Genomic DNA, 26781 nt, shown 5'->3' with positions numbered 1-26781 from the left:
CAGAATAAATTCTAAACTCCTAGCCCTAGCCGGCTTGGCTCAGTGGATAGAGCGTCAGTCTGCGGACCGAGGGTCCCAGGTTCGATTCCGGCCAAGGGCACAAGCCTGGGTTGCGGGCTCGATCCCCAGTGGGGGGCGTGCAGGAGGCAGCCAATCAATGATTCTCTTTCATCATTGATGTTTCTATCTCTCTCTCCTTCTCCCTTCCTCTCTGAAATCAATAAAGAAATATATATATATATAAAATAAAATAAATTCTAAACTCCTAGGCCCACAGGGCCCCTGTGAGCAGGCTCCTGCCAGACCTCACGCCTCTTTCCTTCCTCTACTCCCCTCAGTCACACTGAATCCCCCAAAATGCCAGCTTCTGCCTCTGCTCCCGGAGCTTCCTGTGCTTGGGTCCCCTTTATTAGTTAAGTCTGGGTTGAGATAACATCTCATAGAGACCTTCCTTGACCACCCCATGTAAATCAGGACCCTCAATCCAATCACCCTCTCTAACACTTCCCTGGGGCTCCTTCTCTAGACCAGCTGTCTGATTATCTTGTGAGGCACTGGTCTCCTTGTATGTCTGATCAGGGTCTCAGGGAGGTAGGACAGGCTGTTCTTGGGAATTGGGGAAGGAGGGGGGTGGTTGGAGAAGTATGGAGGTGCTAGCCTGGAGTCCCTGATGACCACTCTTTCAGATCCTTACATCCCTCCAGGCCTAAGCCGTTTGCAGGCACAGTCTCTTGAAGCCCTTAATGTTTTCTGGGAAGGTTGGTATTCACGGCAGTGGAGCTCGGAATCTAATCCAAGTGTGTTTCACCCCAGATGAAGCACCCTATTCTGATATCACACTCTCTCCCTACCCCAGGCACCATCTGGGAAATGAAGGAAGGGAAACTTCCTGGGTTCCCAGCCCTGAGGTTGCAAAGAGATGAATACCCACCAGAGCTAAGTCTGGCAGCCAGGCCCCCACCCTGCTTCCTGTTAGAGTGGCCTAGGGTTACTCACGGTCACAGCTGAGGAGCCAGCCAGGTCTTGGGACATCGTTGGCTGGCTCCCTCTTCTGAAATCCCCTCCTGGGGTCAGGTACCCACAGGCTCTTGCCCTGTGGAGCAGGCCCAGCCAGGATTAATGAGAACACACCCCATGTAAAGTCTCCAGACCTCAACTTCCTTGGCTGTAAATGGAGGTTCATAAATGGGAGCTGCTAATATCATTATTCTTCTACCTGGTGTTTTCTAAATTATGGGATAAACTGGAGAGAAATACAGGGTGGGGCAAAAGTAGGTTTATAGTTGTGAGTATGCAAATCAGTTTATTCTTGTATTATTATTTATTATTGTACTATTGTCCATACAAACAACTGTAAACCTACTTTGCCCCACCCTGTATTTCTCTCCAGTTTATCCCATAATTTAGAAAACACCAGGTAGGAGAATAATGATATTAGCAGGTTGACACCCATTTTTCTGGCTGGGAAGCAGGAAGAAATCAGAAATCTGAGTTCTCCAGTTACATGTCTGGACCTAACTCATCTCCAAGTCTAATTGATTCTGTCTCTCAAATTCCCCTCAGACCCATCCTCTCGTTTCCCCCCAGCGCTGAGGTGCCACCATCATCATCTCTTGCCTGGATCACAACAGGCCCTTCACCTGTTTCCCATCTTCTCTCCTCCATTCTACCTGCAGCAGAGCAAGCTCTTTACAACAAAAAATCTGTCCGGGTCACTCTCCTGCTCAAAATGTGTAAATGACTCCTGTCCTTACTGTGGTCTACAAGACTCAAGATCCAGCCACTACAGACTTTCCAGCCCCACCTCTTTTTTAGTATATATATATATATATTTTAAATATATTTTATTGATATTTTACAGAGAGGAAAGGGAGAGGGATAGAGAGCTAGAAACATCGATGAGAGAGAAACATCGATCAGCTGCCCCCTGCACACCCCCCACTGGGAATGTGCCCGCAACCAAGGCACATGCCCTCGACCGGAATCGAACCCGGGACCCTTGAGTCCGCAGGCCGACGCTCTATCCACTGAGCCAAACCGGTTTCGGCTTTTTTAGTATATTTTTATTAATTTCATAGATGAAGGGGGAGAGGGAGAGAGAGAGAGAGAGAGAGAGAGAGAGAGAGAAACATCAATGATGAGAGAGAATCGTGGATCGGCTTCCTCCTGCATGCCCCCTACTGGGGATCCAGCCCACAACCTGGTCGCGTGCCCTGACCAGGAATCCAACCAGGACTTCCTGGTTTCTAGGTCCACACTCAACCACTGAGCCACGCCCAATGGGCCATCCCCATCACTTGCCAAATTGCTCCCGCGCCCCCTATTGCCAAAATGCAGCCAGATGGATGTACTCATAGCTTTCTGTGGGCACTGTTCTCTCTGGCCGCTGGGCCGCTGGAGGCTCCCTCTGCCTGGACCCTCGCTAAGCCAGCGCATGCATCCTGTGGGTGGCTTGGATTATTTTGTGTCAGAAGCCTTCTGAGTCCCCATCCCCACCACCCTGCCTCCACTGAGCACCCCCAGTTCCCTGTAAGCCCCCTATTACAATTCTCATCCGCCAGATTTGTCGCTGTCTGCTTCACCTGTTCTTGAGCTTGGAGAGGTTGGAGAGCGCAGGCCCACCAGACTCACAGCATTTGGGGACCGAATGAATGAACTACAGTATGTAGCAGGCCTGGGAGGTTCAAGGCTTCGGAAGCGGTCTCTGCACCTAGGACAGTTAATATAGTTAGCTTCTTATCTAGTCAATAACAAAAGGCTTTAGATAGCAGTTTGGGATGGAAGAAGCTGGGTGTATCACAGGTTGGCGGCGAACAGCTCCAAATCAACCCCTCCGCGAAGCATTTGCAGACGCTTGTCTCCTCAGAGCTGAGAACTAGAGATAAAGACGCTGTAAGACCTGCTTGGTCTAGTCCCCCAACCTCTCTGGTGTGTTTTCTGGGAGCGGGGGTGGGTGGGAGGGGGGGAATGGGACTTGCTCCCTTCTGGGTCTAATTAAATGGTCAGCGAGCTGCTCAGATCGCAGGGGACACTAGAGGGCCATTCTACCATAGTTTTCATATTGTTTCTTCTCTTCATTGTTTCTTTTTTTCTTCGCTCGTGCCCTCCTCCTTGCTCTGCCAGCCCCGGCTTCCCGCCCTGCGACCTCCCACTGCCTTCCCGCGGCCCCTCTCTCTTTCACTCCGCTCCGCCCCGATCGAGGCGGCGAGCCCAGCCTCGCGGTGCACCAATCCAAGAGCCCCGTTCCGTCTCTGCCTCTCCAAGTCCCGCCCTACGACGCCAACCACCAATCACGCTCCGCGCCCGCTCCGCCGGGCCACCCAATCGTGGACGAGCTAGGCCGCCGGCGCCCCGCCCCTCCCGCGCTGCCGCGGCTCCGCGGGCGGCGGTGCTGGGCCTCGGCATTCTCGCAGCGGCGCCGCGCAGCATTGGCTTTGGGTCGCGGCGTCGGGAGCGCAGGCGCCTGCGCTGCTGCTCGCAGGGTGCTGTGTAGAGGCGGCAGGCGAGGCGGTGCCGCCGGCCGGCCGGAAGGGCGCCTCAGCTCCGCCGGGACCCGCGGTGCGGGACCCAGGACCGAGAGGAGGCGGCACCCTCCCTGCCTGGGGCCGGGCCCAGTGACGGCCTGGAGGGGTCGTGGCCGGACGTTTCCAGCCCGGAGTGTCCCCAGCGCGCCTCCCAGAGAGGCCCCCCACAGCTCCCGGCCGCCTCCTGGGGGTGTCCTCAGCCCTCTCGGACTCACCTGCGCCGGCCGCCGGGCACCCAAGTGCGGGGGCGTGTGCAGTGAGGGCGCCTCCCCCGGCCGCCAGCGAGGCGGGGGCGGGTCCGTCCGCCGCCCTCGGCCTCACCGGTCCGCCTGCTGCCCTCAGTCTCACCGTTCTGCCCGCCACGCTCAGCCGCGCGACGTGAGCTATTCGGGGACCGCGGGTCGGGATGCTGCCCGCCAGCGCGGCCACCCGCACGCCGCGCGCCACTCCTGTCCTTGCTTCTCGGGCCATGCCCCTCTTTTCACGTGCCGGTGCAGCCCCTGGCCACTCCGAGCCCCTCCGAGCCCCAGCTCCCCGAGGGTGAAGCCAGCCGACCCGCGAACTGGACTGGTCGCTCAGACCTGGGCCCTCGGACTCAGATCCCTGTCTGCTCTGCCGCCTCCGCCACCATCTGGGCGGGATCCGGCTCTGGTGTTTTGAGGAGGGGGTGTGGTGTAGGGAAAGGAATCCTGGGGATTTCTGGCTCTCCCCTTTTTTTGGCCTTCGGGGCTTCAGACTCAGGGAACTCGCTCATGGCTTTCTTGATGAAGAAGAAGAAGTTCAAATTCCAAACCACTTTCACCCTGGAGGAGTTGACGGCGGTCCCCTTCGTGAACGGGGTCCTCTTCTGCAAGGTCCGACTGCTAGATGGCGGGGATTTTGTCAGTTTATCGTCCAGGTAAGGAGCTGAGGCAGTCTCGCCTGCAGGGGAGGGGGGTGATCAGCGACATCTAATCACTTGGCAAGTGTTGAAGTGCCCCTTGGGGCCCAGAGAGTCCTGAAGGTTATGTGTGTGTGGGACAAGTTTGCACAAGGCAGGTAGGGCTGAACGATCTGGGAGGTCTGGGCCTGAGGGATCTGATAGGGTGCCCACACCCCTGTGCAGGGAGTCTATTTTTCAGCCCTCTCTTGGGGCGCTACATGCAGCCTGCTGTAGCTCCATTCTGCAGACCTGCACAGAGCCCAGTGGGTTTGTGCCCTGAGAGGCTGAGATGGGGAGGATTGTTCCAGCCACCTTGCACCCAGATGGCTACTCAGGCTGTCCTATGATTTAGAGCCCGGGGCAGCCACTGTTTCCCGGGCACTCCCAACTCTGGGAAGGCCAGACCCCAGGTACACCGCCCACCCCACACCCCACACCCCCCGCCCCCACCGTCTGCCTGGAGGGAGGTGGCTGGATTTTGGCATGCCCAGCCCCCTCTGAGTGACAGTTCTCCTCTAGCTGGAGCTGGGCTGCTTTGCATTGCAAATGTCCTTGCCAAGGAGGTTGCAGCCCTCTCTGAAAGAGGTTTGATCAACTTTGGTTTTGTGTTCCCCGTCCTGCAGGTCCAGCTGCCCAGCTCACTGATGAGGGCAACTGCCACTGACTGGGTCACATAGTCCTGGCCCACCAGGAGAGTGCCTTGGAGTTTGACAGAGAGGGGTTTGAGTCCTTGCTGTGTCACTTTCTGGGCCCAATACAGGTGTCTGTGCGTGTTGTGGAGATGTTTCAGTAGATAGAAGGCGGTGCAGGGCCTGGCCCAGTGCCTAGGACACTGGTTCCCTTCCCTGGTCTGTCCCTCTGCTCCTTGGGCCTCCTTGTGGACCCCGTTAGCTGGAGCTGCACCACGGTTCTGAGGTGGGGTGCTTGTTAACAGAGGGAGAAACTGAGGCCCAGAAAAAGGAAGTAAGTGGCTTGCCAGGGATTTGTCAGTAGGCAGTTGTCAGCTGCAGCTGAACTTGGCTTGTTTGGAGACCTGTTGGATGTATCTGGTGGTTGAATGTTCTGTTGGGAGGAGAACCATGCAGCCTAACCCAGATTTAGGAATCTCTGGTGTGGACAGGGTGGGGTGCCTTTTTGGTGCATTTGGGCTCACTCAGGCCTGGAGGTTATCCAGTCTACTGGGAGCTGCTTATCTGAGGAATTCAGACAAGAGCTGCCCTTTGTTGAGGGGTGGGTAGTGGGGATGGGTGGTGGATAAACGGTTGCTTAGGAAGTCTGTGATCCCGGGGCCACCCACAGCCCAAGGCTTCAGGGAAGGGGCTGTGCTCATAGCTGGGGCCTGGGGTTGACAGCTCACTGGCTGGGTGTCTTGGGGCAAGTTACCTAACCTCTGTCATTCCAGCAAGCAGCAGTTATTGGTGCTCTGCTCCCCATTTTACTAGCACCTTTCGCTTAGTTCTTTGACTACGCCATGGAATAGGGTGGAGGTTGGGTTGGGGGTGGGACTGTAGGATTATTATCCCCATTTTATTTATTGATTGATTTTAGAGAGAGAAAAACATTGATGCGAGAGAGAAATATCAATTGGTTGCTACTCGAACGCTCCCCGACCAGGGATCCAACCTGAAACCTGGGGTGGGTATGTGCCCTGACCAGGAATCGAACCCACCACCATTTTGGTGTAGGACGATGCTCCAACCAACTGAGCCACCCAGCCAGGGCTGTTATCCCCATTTTATAGAGATGGAAACTAATTCTCAGAGAGGGAGTGATTTGCTTGAATTAATACAGCAGAGCCCAGATTCAAACTCAGGATGTGCTTTTAACCATTATCTGTTCTGCCTTTGAGCCTTAGTTTCCTATTCTGTGAAATGGGAGAGGTCACACTCACCCCTAGAGTTGTGAGGGGGAATGAATAATGTATATGCCATGTCTGGCTCAGCAAATTGTTGCATCAGTTGTTTCTATGGCAGAGGGGCCCATCCTTAGCCCCTCCCAGGTCTTAGGGGGACCAGCTAATGTCAGCAGGAGGCCTACATGTGAGCTGGGAGTCTTGGATCCTACTGAGGAATTGATATTCAGTCCCAGGCTGAGGTCTCTCCTGGCCTCCTAGGCCCTGGGGCCACTGTCACCCTACCTGTTTGCCTTTCCATTGCTCTAAAACCTGCCCCCTCATCCGGGAAAATCTGGAAAGTTCCAGGTCTCAGCCCACAGCTGCTGGATTTCACCTCTGCCTTCCCTTCTTCCCTTCTGGCAACGGGCCATGGATTCCCTGAACCAGGCCCAGCCCTAACAGCCTTTCCCAGCCCTCATTGTGGATGAAACCTGAGTGGGGCTGAGGAGGGAAGAGCTGACATGGAGCCCCCCCCAAAGCTGGACTCTGGGTGCCTGTTTGCTGCTGCGCAGGTGTGGCCGGAGGGAGCAGACATCAGTGTTGGGATCGGAGGCTGCTTTAGAGCTTTGGATTTTGCTCAGGAGATAGGGGTTTCTGGTGTTTTGTTTTGTTTTTAATTAACCCCTCTACTCCAATCCCACCCACACTGGTCTGTAAGCTGAGAGCCCCATCTCACAGCCTACCCCTCCAACGAACAGGCTCCAATGTTTTGGAGTTGGGGTAGGGTTAGGGGTGATGAGTCTTGCTTAGTTCCTGGACCCAAATCCAGTAGTATACTTGCCTCAACGCCAGGGACCCCTTAGATGGCCCAGAGACTGGTGGCAGCCGCATGGTGGTGTCTGAGAGAAGCAGGCTCAAGGCCCCACCCATGCAGCACCCGCCTTCCTAGTTGGAGTGTTTTTCTATGTGCTCGGTGCCATAGCAACAGCCGGGTACACAGCTCGATCGAGCCTGACCCATTTTGAGCAGGTAGAGCAGGTGGTTTGTCGCACTGTTCCCAGCGTCATCTTTCTGACGCCTCCTTACGAACCATAGCCCTCACAGCGACCATGTTCTGAGCGCCTGTGCTATGTGCCAGGTGCTGTGCTGAGAGTCATAGGGCAGCTGCCAAGGTCCAATTGCAGAGTTTGCAAATGGCACGTCCGTTAATCCTCTTGGCCATCCAGAGAGGCACCAAGGCCAGAGAGGTGAAACCACATGCTGTAGGTCACTCGGCTGGTAATTTAATTGGGAAAATAACCCTTTTAGCATTAGGGTTTAAACTGCCTTTGATTGTTCATTTACCGTATGCCAGGCACCTGCTGAGCGCATCCAGTGCATGATCTTCAAACCACCCCATGAGATGATGAGGAAACTGGGGTCAGGAGACCTAAAGTGATTGGCTCATGTCACTCAGCTAGGGAGTAGCAGAACTGTGGTTTAAATTTGGGCTGATCCAGCTAGGAAGCCCTGCCTTGCCTTGGTGGCAGAGGACTGGAAGCAGCTCCAGCCCCATGTGATGTCTCCAGACCTTTGAAGAAGATACTTTTAAGTGGGTTGGGGGTTATAGGAAAATCCAGATATGGATAATTTTGAGGCACTGTGCTAGATCCTGTGAGATCTGAGGATAAGGGGCCCTGGGGACATAGATGGGGGTGGGACTGAAGTCACTGCCATGGATTTGGGGCCAGGCACAGACTGGTATAGTAAGCATGTGCCAAGGACCCTGCCCGGAGGGAGGCCTTCTAAGCAGGTGCATCCAAATGGCATCTGGGAGGCTCTTCCAGGGGTCTCCAGGGGGAGGGGAATATGCAGAGGTCCCAGCCAAGTCTGGTGAGTCTAGAAGCAGTGGGTTGGGCTGTGGTCTCCTCCGGGTGGTCTGGGAGCCAGTTTCCAGCCTCAAGCTAGTCTGTGCTTCAGGCAGGCAGAATTCCAATCACCCTGAGAGGTCTCTGTGTCCAGCTGGCACTGGTCCTATGGCCTGCCCCATGCATGTGGCGGGTGGTGTCGGAAGGGAGTGAGAGGGAGGTGTTGATTTACCTTACAGCAAGTCCTCTCTGGAGGAGACAGGCAGAGTGTCTCCTCAGCCAACACATGAGGAAACGGAGGCCTGGGGCAGAGAAATGGCTGATTTGGGTCCCTTCGTGGCAGGAGCTAAGGGCACAGCTGGGCGTTTTCTGGTTTGGCCCTTTTTGTATGAAGGGGACAGGCAGGACCAGAAAGAGAGGAGGGGCTCCTTCTGCTCTGGACTTGGGTGCCAGGCTCTCCAAGAAACAGCCAGTGTGACTTGGGGAGACACCTCCTCCTTCCCTTCTTTTTTGGCAGCTTTGAATCTTCAATTGTCTCTTCAGTGGGGTTTTTATTTGGGCAACCTGTTGGAAGAGGGCACGCCTGCTCCCAGTACAGGCACTGCCTTCCCTCCGTGGGCCAGGCTTTGAACCAGCTGGAATGGGAGGCCTCAGAGGGATGCTTGAGATTTTTGGGGCATGAAGAAGGCCTTGGACAGGTCAATTCTGCAGCTGGAGGCCCGGTGCCCAGGTCTGGCCAAGCCAGGTCTTTGCACATACACCACAGGCTTGGCCGGGCCTCCGATTCCCCAAGGCTTCCTCTCCCTCCCTCCTTGGAAAAGGCTGCTGAATGCCGCTGGAATCTGCTAGCCTGATATGCCTGCTCTCACATACATCTTGGTGTGGAGGGACACGGCTGGTTTGTCCCTTGGGGTTGAGGGGGCGGGGATGTGGAGGTGCTGTGGGATCCCAAGGAGGGCAGGGCCTTCATTTTCTGTCACAGAGCAGGAGCACTGGAGACCGAGTATGGAGAGGGAGGAGGAGGCCACGTTTATTGAGCACCCCCTTGGTGTCCTGGGCTTTCAGAGATAAATGGGACCAGACAGCCCTGCTTCCATGAAACTCCCCATGGAGTGGGGGCAGTGCATCACAGAGACATCAGAGGCAGGTAGATCTGGGACAGGTCCTCCCCAGAATTCCATTAGATTCTGGTGGACCAATCGGGGAAGGCATTTCTGTGCAGTCATCTGTCCATTGGTTTGACAGGTGCTGATTGGGCACCCACCCCAGGCTGGACACAGTCCTTGGCTTCATGGAGCTCATGATTTTATGATGGGGCACATCATTGCAATGGGGAGGAGGGCGTCCGTGAGTAACTGGCTCTTAGGAGGAACCTGGAAGGCCAAGGAGAATTGGATTGGAGAGAGGTTGGGAAGAGCCTTTAGGGTCGAGGCCCTTGGCTACAAAGCGCTCTGTCAGTGGTCTAGGCAAAGGGCTGGCATGGTAGGGTGCAAAGAGGGCAGGAAGGGGATGGAGTGAATGAAGATATGGGGGGGGCGGGAGGCTGGGCTGGACGGTTCTTGACCTTGGGGATCTATCCAAGGGGCAAGGAGGCAGTGTGGCCTGGTTTGCCAGTTAGGCTGGTGGCTCTTGGCTGCTGGTGGAGAAGAGGACAGGGAGAAGGCCTGACATACCCAGGCAGGGACAGTTGAGTTGGCTGGGCAGTGGCAGACAGCGTGGGCAGGTGGGCTGCCTCATCCTGAAGTGCTTGGCACCACCTCTAGCACTTGGTAGGTGCCGGAAGATGGGAGTTCAGAGGGTGCACAGTAGCCAGACGTAGCCGGGCTTGCTTTTGCCTCATACAGTGCTCTAATAGTTTTTGCGACATAAAAATCCAGACTTTCGGTGTCTTTTAAATTAGAAAATCTGGCAGTTTTTGGCCCAAGGGGCTTTGCAGCTGCCTCCTCTGTGGGCTGCTTCTCTAGGCTTTTCCTGAACCCACTGCCTACCCTTAGATCCCTGACCATGGTTTGCCTCCCTCATTGTACTTGGGCCAGCCTGGTCGCTGGGGTTCCTCTGGAAGGCCTTCCATGTGCAGTTGGGGGGGCATGAGGCGGCGGACCCCTGTGGAGAGAAGTCCTGCTGGCAGGCACAGAAGCCACCCCTGCCAGCTAGGCGGTGGCATCAGGCCAGCTACTGGTTTCCCTTGGGGCCAGACCATGCTGCTGGTGCCCTTCGTGAAGCTTGAAACTACCCAGCCTGTGCCTGGCCTTGGTATTTGCTCCTTGGACCTGGCCTTTGAAGCCACCGGCCACAGCATTGCAGGTGCCAACGTGGCAGCCGCTGTAATCTGCCCTGCAGCCTGGCACTGGCAGAGGCCTGACCCGAGGTGATCTGACTCTGTGGAGTTCCCTGAGGCCTGTCCGGGAAGTTCCTCAGGCCAGGGGTTCTTAGCAGCAGCCACACTGTGAGTCTGTGGGCACTGTTTGCCTGTGGCTGGCCAGGGGCCCTGAGTGCCTTTGAACTCCGCTTGTTCAGTACCTGGAAGTCCTGACTTACATTCAGGAAGTTCTGCCTGGGCCTTGTGATTGCTACTAGTGTGTCTGTTCTTGGGCCTTTGGAATCTGGGGACTCAGTGTGTGGTGTCTGGTGACTGCCATGTGGTGAAACCTGTGGTCACTCGCTTGTTGCTGGGGCCGGGCAGTCTAACACCCATGGTAACCAGTATAGATTTAGCCTCATCTCACCCAGACAGCCACAGAAAGGCTTGAGCCGGGGAGAGACATCAGATCTGCGCAGAAAGAGACCCCGAACAAAGGTGCGGTGGGGGGAAGGGTATCTCCCTTCACTAAGGGCCTTGCCTGGCAAGTGCTTTGGATTGTGGGGATACCAGACCTGTCCCCCGGGCCCCTGATGTGCTCTGAAACCTGAGGTCTGTGACTCCTATCTCTCCACGAGGTCGCACTATGCCATTGGTGGCCTTGGCGAGTGAGGCCTGAAGCTGCCCAGCCTGTGCCTGGCCTGGGTCTCTGCTCTGAGCTTTTGGCATCCTGGGGCTTGGAACACATCTCAAGTGCAGGCTGGAACCACCTGTTGTGGCGTCTCCATCTAACCCCCCCTCCCAGATATCAACAGGTAGTAGCCAGCCACAGGCTCTCTAGTCAAATTATTCTAGCACTGGGAGGAAGGAGCTCCAATGGAGGATTGCTGCGTATTCAGACAGGCAAAATGTCCCCGTCCTCATTCTGCCTTTTGCTGCCTGTGTGACCTTGGGCAGAGACTTAGTCCCTAAGCCTCAGTAGCCCTCCCTCCCCAGCAGGGCTGCCGGTGCCTGCCTCGCAGTGTTCTTGGAGGTCACAGTGAGATAATGCCTGTCAGATACCCAGCTGGGCTCCTGGCACATGGTAGAAGCACGGCTCTCACTGCCGTTCGTCCTCTCGTCCCTGGGCTGAGTCATGGCAGTGGGCTGGATGGTGCACCTCAATTGCCCCTCCTTGTGGGCCAGGGCTGACGGGTGTTGTGGGGAGAGGGTACTTCCCAAATGGGGCTCTCTCTCTGCCCTCTGGGGGGGTCGGGCAGGTGAGGAGCACACTTAGTGTCTAAGGAGCAGGGGCCTCATGCTGGAGTTCAGGGCCCCCGGTGGGGTCTGTTGGCACCCCTACCCTGCCCTGGGGTGCAAGGCTCTGAGCCAGTGAGAGCTGGAGTGTGCCCGCTGGGTGGGGCTGGGCTCGGCTGGGGGAGGCTTCTGCACATTCAGCTCTGGCACCCGCTCTGGCAAGCAGAGGATAGCTCCCCACATGAGGTGGAGGCCAGGGGAGTGGGTGAGAAAGACAGGGGTCCCTCAGGTGAGGGAAGGCCCCTGCCCCTGTTGGCGCTCCCCTTGCTTCCACCACACCTTATACTCTTATTTTGGCTTTTCCAGTAGCCTTGTCCTCACGTTCCCTACCCTGGCTTCATCCAGGAAGCCTTCCCTGGCTTCTTTCGGCCTTGCACACTCACTGTGGGCCCTCATCTCAGGACACTACAATCCCCGCTCACACCTCTTAGCTCCTACCCCAGACTGTGGGCATCTTAGTCCTGGTGCTTCCTGCCATGGGTTGGCCCAGTGCAGGGCTGGGGCATTTTTCTCTTGGCACTGAACCAGCATGGGCGCTGATGGTGCTGTACTGTGTGCTGGCTACTGCCAGCTGCTGGGGTCCAGCCCCTCCCCATTGGTGCCAGAGGTATCAGTCTGTGTCAGGAGCAGCCCTCGCCTAAGTCCAAGGCAGCTGGGGCACCACTGGGTTGTATTGGATGGACCATCTGTGGATGATGGGGAGGAGGAGGGGGCTAGACTGCCCCAGGCTCTGCAATTGGACCTTGGCAGCTGCCCTATGACTCTGTGACCATGGCCAAGTGTCTTGTCCTCTCAGCCTTGGGTTCCTCCCCCAACAAATGGGATGCGGAGGCAGGAAAGCTACTTGAGATCAGGGCACCTGCTCCCCACAGGGCCAGGCACCTGGCAGCTGAAAACAGACTAAACCTGCTGAGAGGTTTAGCTCGGCGCTGGGGAAGGAACTGGGGAGGGCGTACGTCTGGGTCCTGTTCGCACGCAAGGCGCCCTCACCTCCCACCACTTCCTCTCTGACAGTGCTGGACTTCTCTGCAGACCCAGGGCAGCACACCTGAGCTCCCCCAAACCTTAGTCCCTCAGGGGCAATTTCCCGAGCACTTCTATATGTAGGGCCCTGTTCTGGTTCCTGGGGACACAGCCCTGTCCCAGAAAGTCCCCTCCCCAAGAAATGATGCTAGGCTTGGTCCCAGGATGAGCAGGTTAGCGGTTAGCGGTTGGTGGGAGAAGAGCAGCCCAGGGCAGACTAAGGCAAGGGAGTGCTGAGCAGGGAAGAGCCAGTGGCCTGGGGGCTTGGAGTCAGGGAAGGCCATGGGAGGGGGCTGAGACCTTATCTGAGAGCAGACATAGAAGGGTGTGAACCAGAATCAGATTTGTACTTTAGAACCACCAAGGGCAGCCAGGGGGGTGGTGACCAGTTGGGGCTCCAGGTGGCAGAAGGGGAGGTGGCTGTCATCTGAGATGGGTGGCTTCCCACCTCTGCCATCATGGGACGATGAAAAACAAAACCGGAGCCTGCTGTGCACAGTGGGGATGAACAAGCTGCTGCTCCTCACCACAGGGCCGAGGGTCACCAACAGTGTTGAGGAAAGGAAGCTGGAGATGAGACTGTGCTGTGGAAGCCATTTGTATAAAGTTCAGAAGCAATCCACTAAAACGCACCCATCCTGGTACAAGTCAGGATGATGTCATCTTTGTGGGGGTGGCAGTCATGTCTGGAAGGGGCCTCTCAGGCCTGTGAAGTCCTGCTTCTTGGGGGCTGGCTACACGAGACTGTTTGACTCTCTGCAAGCTGTGCACTGACGCTGTTTGCACATGTCTGTGTCAGAAACAGCCTTGGGACGCCCACACCTGTGCTGGTGCTGGGTGCCAAAGTTCTCGAGACAAAAGTGAGAATCCTTCTTGGGTGCCTAGAGGCATAGAGGAAGTCCTTGGGCCTTTCCAAGGTCTTTCTGGCAGGACAGCCTAAACCAGTGGTCGGCAAACCGCGGCTCGCGAGCCACATGCGGCTCTTGGGCCCCTTGAGTGTGGCTCTTCCACCAAATACCACGGCCTGGGCGAGTCTATTTTGAAGAAGTGGCGTTAGAAGAAGTTTAAGTTTAAAAAATTTGGCTCTCAAAAGAAATTCCAATCGTCGTCCTGTTGATATTTGGCTCTGTTGACTAATGAGTTTGCCGACCCCTGGCCTAAACCATCAGACCTGTTTATGAGACCATAAGTCATCTTGGCAGCTGCCAGCAGTCTTCTCTGGCTGGGGCTCTTCTGTCTCTTGCAAACCCTGCCGGGGCCGTTGGGCTGTGGAGCGTGGCCACTCAGAGAGAGGGCGGGCTCCTGAGGCTGCCAGACCACAGGATCTGTCTGAGCCTTGCTTCCTCATCTGTGAAATGGGGTAATAAGCTCCTTCCTGGTTCTTGGATCGAATGAGTTAACACCCATTATGTACCCAGCATAGCCCTGGGCATAGAGTACGTGCTCAGTAACGGCTGGCAGTGGTTGGTATTAATCTAGGGCAATTATTGGAGGGGATCCAGTGGTGGAAGCAGAAAGGAAAGGTCCATGTTCCTCCCTCTGCCTTTCATTGGTTCTCTTCTCTCTTCCTGTGGGTCACCCATTCAGCAAACATTTGTGATTAGGCCAGGCTGCTGCCCTGCAATGGGCCCAGCAATGGCCAATTCAGCCATTGGCCTCTGACGTGGGGCCCATGAGCCGGGGAGACCATTAGACACATCGGCTCTCAGAGAAGTGCTGAGCACAGCAGGGAGGGGAGGCATCACCCTCTTCTGCCTGCTCTGGCCCTGACCCTTTCCTTTGGGGATGGGCCTTTGGCTGACTGGATACTCTCCCTGCATGCCAAGAGAAGGCCTGACCCTGGGTTCCAGCACCTCTCCGGGGTTTCGTGTCAGCTAATGAGGAATCAACATGGACCTGGATGAGAATGGCCACACCCATTTGGGATGCAGGCAAGACAGAAACCCAGGCTTAATCTGGATGTATTCCCAGTGTCCCCACTCAGGCCTGGCTTGTAGTAAGTGCTCAGTTTATGTGTGTGGGGTAAGTGAACGACAGAAGCATGATCGGCCCAGAGTTGGTCTGTAAGTCTGCAGGAGAATCAGGTGTCCAAGGAGAAGGTAGAGCTTAGGAAGTCAGAGCCTCATGGTCCCACCTTACCCCGAGCCCTTCCTCCTGTGGTTGGAATCTTGGGGGATGGCTGGAAAAACAGGCCTGAGTACTCTGACTGGCGATTTCCTGGTCACCTCAGAAGTTCAGGGAGCCATGGGAAGAGCTGTGTGGAGCAGTGGGAACACCTGGGGGTAGATCCAGATAGCAGTGACCCTGGACCCCTCAGACTGTGCAGAGAGCTAGAGGACATGGCCTGATCTGGGCTGGGAGGCTCCTTTCCCGGAAGTGGAAATATCAGCGCAAGAAGGTCTAACGCAGCCCTGGTAGAGAGCAGGGTTGTGAAGGTCACGGAGTCATCAGATACTTACCGAGCACCTGCTATGTGCTAGACACCATCCTGCAGTAAGTAAACAAAGGCCTCTGGGACCTTCGTGCTCTGGGACACGGGAGCCTCATTCCGTTTTCCACATACCTAAGACCCAGGCCCAGAGAGGAAGTAATTTGTCCAGCCGCAGTAGTTGGGGGGAGGGTGCTTTCAGGAAAGGCTATGGAGTTGGGCAGGGGCTCAAGAGGACAGGGACATCCGTGACTTGCTTGAGTCTAGCTATTTGAGGAACCGGGCTCTGGGAATATGGATCCCTCCCTTTGATCTCTTCCTTTCTTGGGATGATTCAAACAGCACCAGGCATGAGTCAGCCAGGAGCGGCATAGACACACCTAGGCCACCTGTTAGTCCACCTTCTGGACGTCCCAGCCAGGTTCAAGGCCTGGGGAAACGTCCTGATCCAGGGTCCTGGGATGGAAAAGGGGGGCTCTGTCAGGGCCTTGCATGCCTGGCTTCCTGCTGGACCACCTGTCTGAGTCGCTTCTGACGGTGGTGGCCATGTGCCCATTCAGCATGAGTCCTCTTTGGGTATGCACCTGGCCCCGTTCTTTCATTAGGCCTCTAGCAACCCCATGAGATAGGGCAGCATAGTGACTGAGGCCCAGAGAGGTCAGGTGTCCAGTGGGTTGCAGAGACTGGCCTTGGTTCCCGACCTCTCTGTTTCCCACACGCACGATTTGTGAGGAGGCCTGCTGGGAGTCTCGGGGGCTCAGGAAGGGCAATCCCCTGAGTACAGCCAACCCCGAAGCTCTGTGTTTTCTCTAGTCGTGTGTCCTGGGGGAGGGGAAACTGTTGCTACAGCTCAGCTGTGTCTCTTGCTTTGAATTTCCACCCTCCAACCTGACCCAACTCTGGCATGAGGGCCCAGTTTGAGATTCTGGGGTCAGACAGCGATGGGTTCAGATTACAGCCTTCTCCCAACCAGACCTGGGGCAGGTGGCTTCTGCTCTCTGGGCCTCAGTTTCCCCACTTATGACCTGGATGGTACCTACCTCCCAGGGTGGAGCCTGGATTCCAGGGGGTCAGGCAGGGAGAGCTCTCAGTTGGTGCCTCATAAGACGAAAGTGCTCAGGAGGCGGGAAGCTGACGCTATTACCTTCTACAGGAGCATTTTCCCATTTCTCCCTCTGGTCCTGGATTGACCTGGCTTGGTCCCTGACACCAGCAGGTCTTGATGGATTTGGCCCAGAGCCATATCCGTGACTGTGCACTCTGACCCAATCACCACCCCTCCTTTCGTGTAAGCCTGGTCTCAAGGCTGCCTCTTCCCTGGTATTGAGACTCGTGGTGAACGGTCAGCCCACAGAGCACAAAAACATGGATGCCACAGGCCCCTGAGAACGGCGTCTATGTCTTGGCACATTTTCCCAGCCATCCTGCAGGACAGGGGAGGGTGCACATCTCCCCTTGCCTCCTGGGTTGACCTGTGGACTCCGAGTCTCAGTTTGCTCATCTATGAAGTGGGTGGTGGTTGTGCCTGCAGAGAGTTAATGCTTCAGCAACACCTGGCTCCTGGGAGGGTGCCCCCAGGCGCCAGGCTGGGCCACAGGATGTGGGGGTGGGCTTCGCCGGGTGCTTGGGATGACCAGCACTTTGTCACAGCCAGCAGTTTACTTGGGTTCTCTTCAAAGGCCTGCTCCGCTCTTGGGCTGTGAGAGCAAGAGGGGTGCCCGTTGGCATCAAGTGAGAAGAGCACGCATGCATTCTCCTGGGTGGTGGGAAGCTGCCTCATAGCCTGACTCTGGGTGCAGAAGGCAGAGCAGGGAGGCAGTGTGCCTGTGTCTGTGAAACAGGACGCTGGCACCTGCCCTCTCTGGGTTTTTTGATCCATCTCAGAGTTTCTGGCTGGTGAGTTGCAGGATTCGAACCCCTGTGCATATGACGCCAGAATCCTTCCTGCTTACCTTGATGCTTCCCCACCAAGCCTGAGTGGTCTGAAGTCCTCAGTGTGCTGTCCACTCTGTCCTTCGCAGGTCACTTGCTGCCTCTAGCCTTTCCTCCCAGCCCACCTGCCAATCCCCAGGGCTCACATTTTTGACAGGAGAACAGGGAAGGGTCTTGGGGCGCCAGGTGGCTCCTCTGAGCCCTTCAGTCTCCAGCACAGGGTGGTTTGGCTTCTAGGAACTTCTTGCTGCCTCATGGTGTTGCAGGAGGGGGTGCTGGCTGGCTGTGTCAGAACTGCAACAAGCTGCTTCCCCTGCACACGGCCCTGAATTCCTGGCAGGAGCCAGACACTGCTGGGCTGCCACGCTGGCCACGTCGCCGGGATGAGGCTGTCCTGCCCCGCAGCCTCTGGATGGACGCCTAGGCTGGTCCCCGGGTGGGCCTCTCCCCAGGCGGCTGTGCTCGCCTCTCTTCCGGGAAGCACAGGCAGATGTTGTCAATTTAAATTGTTTCCTTATTAGAATCCTGCCTTTCCATGGCTGAGTTTCATCAGCTGGGAACTTTGATTGCATCATCAGGACCCTCCCTTCTCTAGGAACCTGGCCAAGGACTGGGAGATCACAGAGTGGGCTGGGTGGGGGGTTGCATTGCAGGCTGGATGCTGTGGCAGTCCCCCAGGGCCCACCAGCCAGGAGGAGGGACTCCTGATACAGCCTTGTTCTGGTTACCTCTCATCATAGGGGCCGAATGGGAGGAATCAGGGACCAGCTTTCTCAGGAACCCAGGAGCACAGCTGGGGCTGGGAGGTCCCTGGGGTCCTACTTAGTCCTGGTGGCGATACCCTTTCTTAGCCGGTGCCCAGCCCCTGCTTCAGTCACCTGGGAGCTTGTTTAAAAAGTTTAGTCAAAGGCCTGCTTCACTGGTTCTCTAACGGGGTGATTCTGCCGCCACCCCTTCCCAGGGGACCACTGGCAATGTCTGAGACATGTTTGGTTGTCACAGCTGGGGTTGTGCTACTGGCAGGATGCTGCAATGCACAGGACACCCCTGGAAAAACAAACAGAATTATCTGGTTCAAAACGTCATGGGTGCACAGGTTGAGAAACCCTATCCTACCGAGTCTCCCGTTCTGGCAGGGCCAAGGGCTTTTCACTCTGGGCTTTAGACTCTTAGCCCTGTCCTGCTGTGGCCACAGCAGAGCTGCTCCCTGCCAGGCCAGGGCAGCGGGGAGGGTAGAGTGCCAAGTGTGGGTGTGGGGCCTCCCTGTAGCCTGTTTCCTGGGCTGCCCCACTGGGTTCCCTGCTCCTGACCACTGCTTGCCACGCTGAGCCTTTGCTCCCATGTGAACCCCAGGGAGGGGCCCTGAATGATCCCTGTCTGCAAGGACCTTGTAGGGGCGTGGCAGCCCGTGGCCAGGAGGTGGTTCCCACGTCCTGATCCTCGTCACCTGCACGATGGAGCCAGTGCCCACCGTGTTTGTGGATGCAGAATAGAGGCCCTGGTCTGGGGCCAGGGGCGCTCCAGGGCGTTCTGGCCTGAGGATACTGGTCTGGTGGGGTGCTCTGCTGTATTTCAGGACAACCTAGAAATAGCTGAATTCTGCCACTGTGATGGCCGCAGTGGGCTGCGGTGGGTGGGTGGAGGGCTCACCCTGCCTCTCTAGTATTTGGATGTCTAATTGTATATCTTAAAGCTAAAAACGAGACTCCCCTGAAAACACAGGCTCTGTAATTACCTGTCCCTGGCCGGCAGCCCAGAGCTGAAGGCTCAGGCCCTGAAGCCCCAGGCTAGGGAGTGTCCGGGCCTCCATCTCTTCCCCAGGGGGATCTGGTGCTGCCCAGAGGGCAGGGCCAGGGTGGGCCCATTCCTTGACTCAGGTAGGTGGAGGTTCAAATTCCTTTTGCTTTTGACCAGTCCTTCTTCTTTTTTTTAAAAAAAATATATTTTGTTGATTTTTTACAGAGAGGAAGGGAGAGGGATAGAGTTAGAAACATCGATGAGAGAGAAACATCGATCAGCTGCCTCCTGCACACCCCCTACTGGGGATGTGCCTGCAACCAAGGTACATGCCCTTGACCGGAATCGAACCTGGGACCCTTCAGTCCGCAGGCTGATGCTCTATCCACTGAGCCAAACCGGGTAGGGCTGACCAGCCCTTCTAACCTCACAACCTTTTTTCATTTTTTAACTTAAATTTCACTTACAGAAACAGTTTTTGGACAGAAATGAAGACAATGGCCCTGCAGCCCCCTCACCTCCATTTAACCTTGCACTGCTTCCGTGGGTCTCTGCTGCTCTGGGAGTCGGTCCCCTCAGTGGCTTTTTGGCCTCTGACCTCATTGCCATGAGGACTCCAAGAGGAGTTGATTCCCCCCCAGGCATGCTTTAAGAAAAAGTCACAACTGACACTTCCAGTTCAAAAAGAAAAGAAAAGGGTCCAATACTCCCCCCCGACTATCTCCTCATTTCTTCTCTGTTCTTCCTTACCTGCCTGCGCACATGTGGACGCCCGGGTTGCGAGCACCTCCATACGGCCCCTTTGTAAGTTTGGGCCAAGAGTCCCTCTCCAACCTCACTTCCCACCACTCTCCGTCACTCACTCTGCTCCAGCCACACTGGCCTCTGCGCTTCCTTAAGCACATCAGGCAGGCACATTCTCACCTCAGGGCCTTTGCACTTTCTGTTCCTCATGCTTGGAGGGCTTTCCCAATTATCTGCAATAGGCCACTCTCTCCCCTCCTCCAGCTCTTAGCTCAGATGTCACCTTCCCATTAACGCCTCCCCTGACCACCTCTTCCTCACTCAACCCACACCTGGACACTGCCTGCCTCCTTCCCCGTTCCTTCTCCTTGATAGCACTTACCACCACCTGAGGTGTGTTTGTCTCTCTCTTACCCACTGCCAGACTATAAGCCCCTTGAAGGCAGGAATTTCTGTCTGTTGTGTTTGCTGTTTATGTTGCTAGGGCCTTCGGCAGTGCCTGGCACTTAGTAAGTGCTTAATACGAGGTTTTTTAAGAGAATTGAGTCTCTGAGATTTCCTCAAACCTGGCCTGGCCAGCTCCCACCCTGGGCTCATGGCCAACTGCTTGATATCCTCACGCCTGCCTTTTTTTTATGAACATCTGCCTCCCACCCCTGTTCATCCCTCCTCATTATCCCTGTCTTGTGCCTGGGACCCCATGCCACCCCACTGGGGGTGCTCGGCTCCCTCTCTCCAGAGGGCCCTGGAGGAGGCTGCAGGGCTGAGGCCTGGCTGTGCCATCCCTGCTCACAGATGGGCCCGGGGTTGAGACCACACTCTGCTCACAGCTCTGTGAGTTACTCCGCCTTTCCGAGCCTCACTTTCCCCGTCTGTAAAGTGAACCATGATAACACCCAGCTTTCAGTGTTGAAGAGTTCCAGGTGGCACACAGTAGGCCCTTGGGAAGTGGCCACTATTGGGGTCTGTATGTTGCCCTTGCTGTGACCTCCTGGGGTAGGCCCAGGCAAGGCTGGGAACTTCTTCCTTTGGGAGTGGTGGCATTTAATAGTGTGTTTAAGCCCCGTGGAAACAAGAGGGCGGCCCGGCACCTGATCCTGTGAGCCCTGCCCTGCAGACGGAAGACGCCTGTTACCTGAGCCTGGGAGGGCTCCACGTGCCTTTCTCTGGCCAGGCCTGCCCGGGATCACTAGGGGCCCAGGCTTCCTGGCTGGGTGTTCCCTTGGCAGACTCACAAAGGGGAAGGGAGAGAGCCCACAATTTGATATCAGTTTTTGTTCCAGACACTAATCCCAATTCCTCTGGGTGTCCCAACACGCCCAGCAGTGTGAGCTTCCTCTCCAGATCTCCAGCAACGGCGTCCAACTCTTGGGCTGGGTCCAGCAGAGGGGGTGGGAGGAGATCTGAGGGTCCACGTGGGAGCTGTAGCCCCCACTTTCCCCCCCCTTTTAAACTGGGGGCTTTGGCTGCTTGGGAAGTGTTCCCACGCTTCGCCCTTCCACCCACTCCATCAGGGCTGCTCGGGCCTAAAGCCAGACTCCGTTGTGGCAAGACAGAGCCGCTGTCAGAATAAAATTCAGAGTCCTCACCACGGCCCTGGAGGGCCTGACCCCTGCTCCCTTGCCAGCCGCATCCCCTCTGTTCTCCTCCCCAGTCCATTTAGCTGCTGGCCTCTGTGCTGCTTTTCAACTTGCCAAGCATGTGTCTACCTCAGGGCCTTTGCACTTGAAGTTTACGCTTCTGGACAGCTCTTCCTCAGTTTTTTTTTTCTTTCTCATTGCCTTTGATCATATTTTTATTCAAAGTTAGCTGTCCATCTTCCCCAGTTTTTTTTTAAAAAATATATTTTATTAATTTTTTACAGAGAGGAAGGGAGAGGGATAGAGAGTTAGAAACATCGATCAGCTGCCTCCTACACACTTCCCACTGGGGATGTGTCTGCAACCAAGGTACATGCTCTTGACCGGAATCGAACCTGGGACCCTTCCGTCCGCAGGCTGACGCTCTATCCACTGAGCCAAACCGGCTAGGGCCATCTTCCCCAGTTTTTGCTTAGCCCTCAGCCTCATGTCACTCCAGGCCTTGCTTAGAAGTCACTGCCATAAGGGCTTTCCCTAACTGCCCACCTGAAGTAGCAGCCCCCACCTTCTCATCTCTACCCAGCACTCCCTACCCACCATCCCTTCCCTGATCTGTCTTCTCTATTTTTCTCTCTTTATCTGACTTACCATACGGGTGGTTTTTTGGTGTGTGTGTGTGGTTTTTTTTTTTTTGGTTTTTTTTTTGTATCAGGTTTTTTTTTAAAGATATAATTCACATGCCACACAATCCACCCATTTAAAGTGGGCAATTTAGTGATTTTTAGTATATTCAGAGTAGTGTGATCATTAGCACAGTCAATTTTAGAACATTTCATCACCCCAAAAGGAAACCCCATACCCATTTAGCAGTTATTCCCCATTTTCTCCCTATTGCCCCATCCCCTAGCAATCACCAGTCTACTTTCTATCTCTTATGGATTTGGCTATTCTGGACATTTCATGTAAATAGAATCATACAATACACAGTTCATTATGACTGGCTTCTTTCACTGAGCATAATGTTTTCAAGGCTAATCCACATTGCAGCATGTAAAGCGATTTTTATTACGGAATAAGATTCATATATATATCTATCCATTCATCAGTTGATGGACATTCGGGTTGCTTTTAATTTTTGGCTATTATGAATAATGTTGCTGTGAATATGCATGTACAAGTTTTTATGTGGATGTAGGTTTTCATTTCTCTTGGATAGAAACCTAGGAGTAAAATTGCTGGGTCACATGGTAACTCCATATTTAACCTTTTGAGGAACTGCCGAACTGTTTTTCCAAAGTGGTTACACCACTTTACATTCCTACCAGCAGTATATGAGGGTTCCAATTGCTTACACTCTTGCTAGCACTTCACTTGTTATTATCTGTTGATGATAGCCATCCTAGTGGGTGTGAAGTGGTAGCTCATTATAGTTTTGATTTGTGTTTCCCGGATGACTAATGATACTGGGCACCTTCTCATGTGCTTATTGGCCATTTGTATATCATCTTTGGAGAAATGTGTATTCCGATCATTTGCCCATTTTTTAACTGGGTTTTTGTCTTTTTATTGAGTTGTAAGTCCTCTTTATATATTTTAGTTACAAGTCCTTTATCATTCATGTGATTTGCAAATATTTTCCTTCATACTGTGGGTTGTCTTTTCACTTTTCTTGATGCTGTTCTTTGAATCACAAAAATTTTTTTAAATATATTTTATTGATTTTTTTACAGAGAGGAAGGGAGAGGGATAGAGAGTTAGAAACATTGATGAGAGAGAAACATGGATCAGCTGCCTCCTGCACACCTCCTACTGGGGATGTGCCCGCAACCAAGGTACATGCCCTTGACCGGAATCGAACCTGGGATCCTTCAGTCCGCAGGCCGACGCTCTATCCACTGAGCCAAACCGGTTAGGGCGAATCACAAACATTTTTAATTTTGATGAAGTTCAACACATTTATATCTTCCTTTTGTCACTTGTACTTTTGATGTCATGTCTAAGAAACTGTTGCCTAATCCCACATCACAAAGCATTACCCCTGTGTTTTTGTCTAAGAATTTTATGGTTTTAGCTCTTAAACACAGGTCTTTGATTCACTTTGAGTTAATTCTTTTATATGGTCTGAGAAAGGGGTCCTACTGTGTTCTTTTGCATGTGATAACCAGTTGTCCTAGCAAAAGACTGTTTTCCCCCCTCGGGCACCCTTGTTAAAATTAGTTGGCTATAAATGTGAAGGTTTATTTTTAGACTTTCAATTCTATTCTATCGACCCATGTGTCTATTCTTATGCCACAGCCACACTGTCTTAATTATTGTTGCTTTGTAAAAGTTTTGCAGTCCAGACATGTGAATTCCTTAATTATGTTCTACTTTTTCTAGATTGTTTTAACTATTCTGGTCCTTTGATTTTCCAATGTTTAGGATCAACTTGTCAAAATTCTACAGAGAAAACAGTTTAGATGTTTTTGGTCCCCTTTACCCTTCACTACCCTCCACCCCTCTCCCCCCTTTTCTGGTAGCCACCACACTGATACCTGTCTGTGTCTTTGAGTTTCAGTTTTATATCCCACATATGAGTGAAATCAGATTGTTCTTAGCTTTTTCTGACTGATTATTTCACTTAGCATAATATTCTCAAAGTCCAGTGGCAATATTTCATCCTTGGGGAACCGCCCTGCTGTTTTCCATAGTGGTTGTACCAGTTTACATTCCCATCAGCAGTGAGTGAGGGTTTCTTTTTCTCCACAACCTCTCCAACACTTACTACCTGTCCTGTTGATTGTAGCCATTCGAACAGGTGTGAGGTGGTATCTCATAGTTTTGATTTGCATTTTCCTAATGACGAGTGAAGTTGAATGAACATCTTTTCACATATCTGTTTGTATGTCACATGGCCGTTTGTATGTCTTCTTGGGAGAGGTGGCTGTTCAGGTCCTCCGTCTATTTTTTAACTGGACTGTTTGTTTGGTGTTGAGTCGGATGAGTTCTGTATATTTTTTGGATATTAACCCCTTGTCGGGAGCTACTGTTTGCAAATTATCTCCCATTTGGTTGATAGCCTTTTTGTTTTTTTGTTGGTTTCTTTTGCTGTGCAGAAGCTTTTTCGTTTGATACGGTCCCATTCATTTATTTTTGCCTTTACTTCCCTTGTCTTTGGGGTCATAGGGTCAAGTTCATAAAATGTTCTCTATGACCAAGGTCCATAGTTTTCTTCTATGTAATTTATTGTTTCAGATCTTATGTTTAGGTCTTTGATTCATTTTGAATTATTTTGTTACTAGACTACAGTTTGTAATCTCGTTTTATTCTTTTGCACGTGGCTTTCCATTTTCCCCAGCACCATTTATTAAAGAGTCTTTCTTTTCTCCATTGTGTTTTTGGATCCTTTGTCAAAAAATATTTGCCGATATACCTGTGGTTTTATTTCTGGGCTCTCAGCTCCATTTTATTAAAGGTCTGTGTGTCTGTTCTTCTGCCAATACCATGCGGTTTTAATTATCATTGCTCTGTAGTATAATTTAAAGTCAGGTGGTGTGAAAACTCCAGCTTTGTTATTTTTTCTCAGGATTGCTTTGGCTATTTGGGGTCTTTTGTGGTTCCATACAACCTGACAAATTTTTGTTCTATTTCTTTAAGAAATAACATTCGGATTTTGATGGGAATTGCATTAAATCTGAATATTGCTGCCCTAGCTGGTTTGGCTCAGTGGATAGAGCATTGACCTGCAGACTGAAGGGTCCCAGGTTCGATTTCGGCCAAGGGCACATGCCTGGGTTGCGGGCTCGATCCCCAGTAGGGGATGTGCTGGAGGCAGCTGATCAATGATTCTCATCATTGATGTTTCTCTCCCTCTCCCTCTCCCTTTCTCTCTGAAATTAATAAAGAAATATTAAAAAAAATAAATCTGAATATTGCTTTGGGTAATATGGCCATTTTAACTATGTTGATTCTTCCAATCTATGAACATGGAATATTTTTCCATTTTATTGTGTCTTTTTCAGTCTCTTTTAATAATGCTTTGTCGGTTTTAGTATATAGGTCTTTCACATCCTTTGTTAAGTTTATTTCTAGGTATTTTATTCTTTTTGTTAATTGTTAGTATATAGGAATACGGTGGATTTTTTGTACATTGATTTTGCATCCTGCAACTTTACTGTATTTGTTCATTGTTTCTTTTTTAAAAAAATATATTTTATTGATATTTTACAGAGAGGAAGGGAGAGGGATAGAGAGCTAGAAACATCGATGAGAGAGAAACATCGATCAGCTGCCTCCTGCACACCCGCCACCAGGGATGTGCCCACAACCAAGGTACATGCCCTTGACCGGAATCGAACCTGGGACCCTTCAGTCCGCAGGCCGACGCTCTATCCACTGAGCCAAACCGGCCAGGGCAGGAGAGATCATTTTAGTTCTTCCTTTCTACCACCATGTATTTTTCTCATTTGTTTGATCTTCATCTTTCTGTGCCCACTGGAGTGTAAGCTGGTCACTGCTGTAGTGCCAGTGCACAGAACAGGCACAGGCCCAGAGCTGGAGCTGTGGTTCGATGAATGAATGAATGAGTGCAGCTGGCATGGCTGATGCCCCAGCCCAGGGCTCCTGCTTCCTGCGGCTCGTGCCCGTGTCTGTCAGGGGTGGGGCTTTCCCTTCCTTCCCTCGTCTCTAGCCCTGTCCTTCTCTGTTTGTCCCAGTCTTGGGGCTGGGGGAGGTGGCTGGAGTTCACCCTCCTCACAGGGTGGGAGCATTCTGCTGACTGCGTCTCTGATCCTGAGTGCCTTCATCAGATAAGACACATCTCATGGACTCCCCCTCCCCCCCCCCCCCCCCCCCCGCAGGGCTCACATCACTAATGCTCCCAGGAGCCCATGAGTGAGTGGCTGGTGCACCTGTTTTACTAATGAGGGCGGAGAGGTCGAGCCGCAGCCCAAGTTGCACAGAGAGTGAGGGCTGTGCTCCCAAGACTGCTTGCCCTGAGTCCTGTTGCCCGGTCACAGACCTGGCCGCATGTGGGACAAGCCTTGGTCACCCCCGCAAAGCTTGTGGAGCCAGCAGGGAGCCCCTCACAGAGGCTCTGCTCAGCGGCTTGCCTCAGCCGAGGAACCCTAGAGAATGTCTGCTTCTCGCAGTCTGTCCCCTCAGCCTGGAACGGTCTCCCCACTGCCTACGCCTCATTCTGCAGTTGGGTCTGAGCTTGAATGTCACCTCCCTGCAGCCAGTCACCTTCCCTAACCCCCTCCCCCCTCTCCTGGTGACACTGAGTCATCACTGTCAGATGTTGGTCTGTAAGTCCACTGCAGGGCCCAGCCCCTGCCGGGCGTTGCAGGCTCCGTGGCCCATGAACCAAGGTGTGGCTCATGGCTCTGCAGTCGGACAGTCCTGGGTTTGAATCCTGCTTTGTCAGTCCCTGGGGATGTGACCTGGGCGGTGTGTTGTTGCCTCAGTGCCCTCAGCTGCAGAGGGGGTGGCATAGAGCCTGCCTTCCGAGGTTGCAGCGAGGTCACTTCCTCGCTGTCCGCTTGGCCACTCCAGTTAGGTGGATGCGGCTGGAGATAATGTCTCTCCTGCCGGCCCCTCCCTTCCCGGGCCCCTCCCTTCCTGCGCACCGGCTCTGC

The 26781-nt window shown here is 53.6% G+C and overlaps 1 protein-coding gene across 1 annotated transcript in view; it reads left to right on the top strand.

The window, feature by feature from the left end:
* The first annotated feature begins 3360 nt into the window (after window positions 1-3360).
* Window positions 3361-26781, top strand: part of EEIG1 (estrogen-induced osteoclastogenesis regulator 1) — a 35317-nt gene continuing 11896 nt past the window's right edge. The window contains exon 1 of the mRNA XM_080669626.1: window positions 3361-4422. Within this exon, the coding sequence (XP_080525752.1) occupies window positions 4277-4422 (146 nt within the window). The 5' untranslated portion in view covers window positions 3361-4276. The remainder of the gene's footprint in view (window positions 4423-26781) is intronic.

Source organism: Plecotus auritus (assembly GCF_963455305.1).
Source record: "Plecotus auritus genome assembly, chromosome: 5".
Lineage (NCBI taxonomy): Eukaryota > Metazoa > Chordata > Mammalia > Chiroptera > Vespertilionidae > Plecotus > Plecotus auritus.
This window is presented reverse-complemented; position numbering and strand designations above follow the sequence as displayed.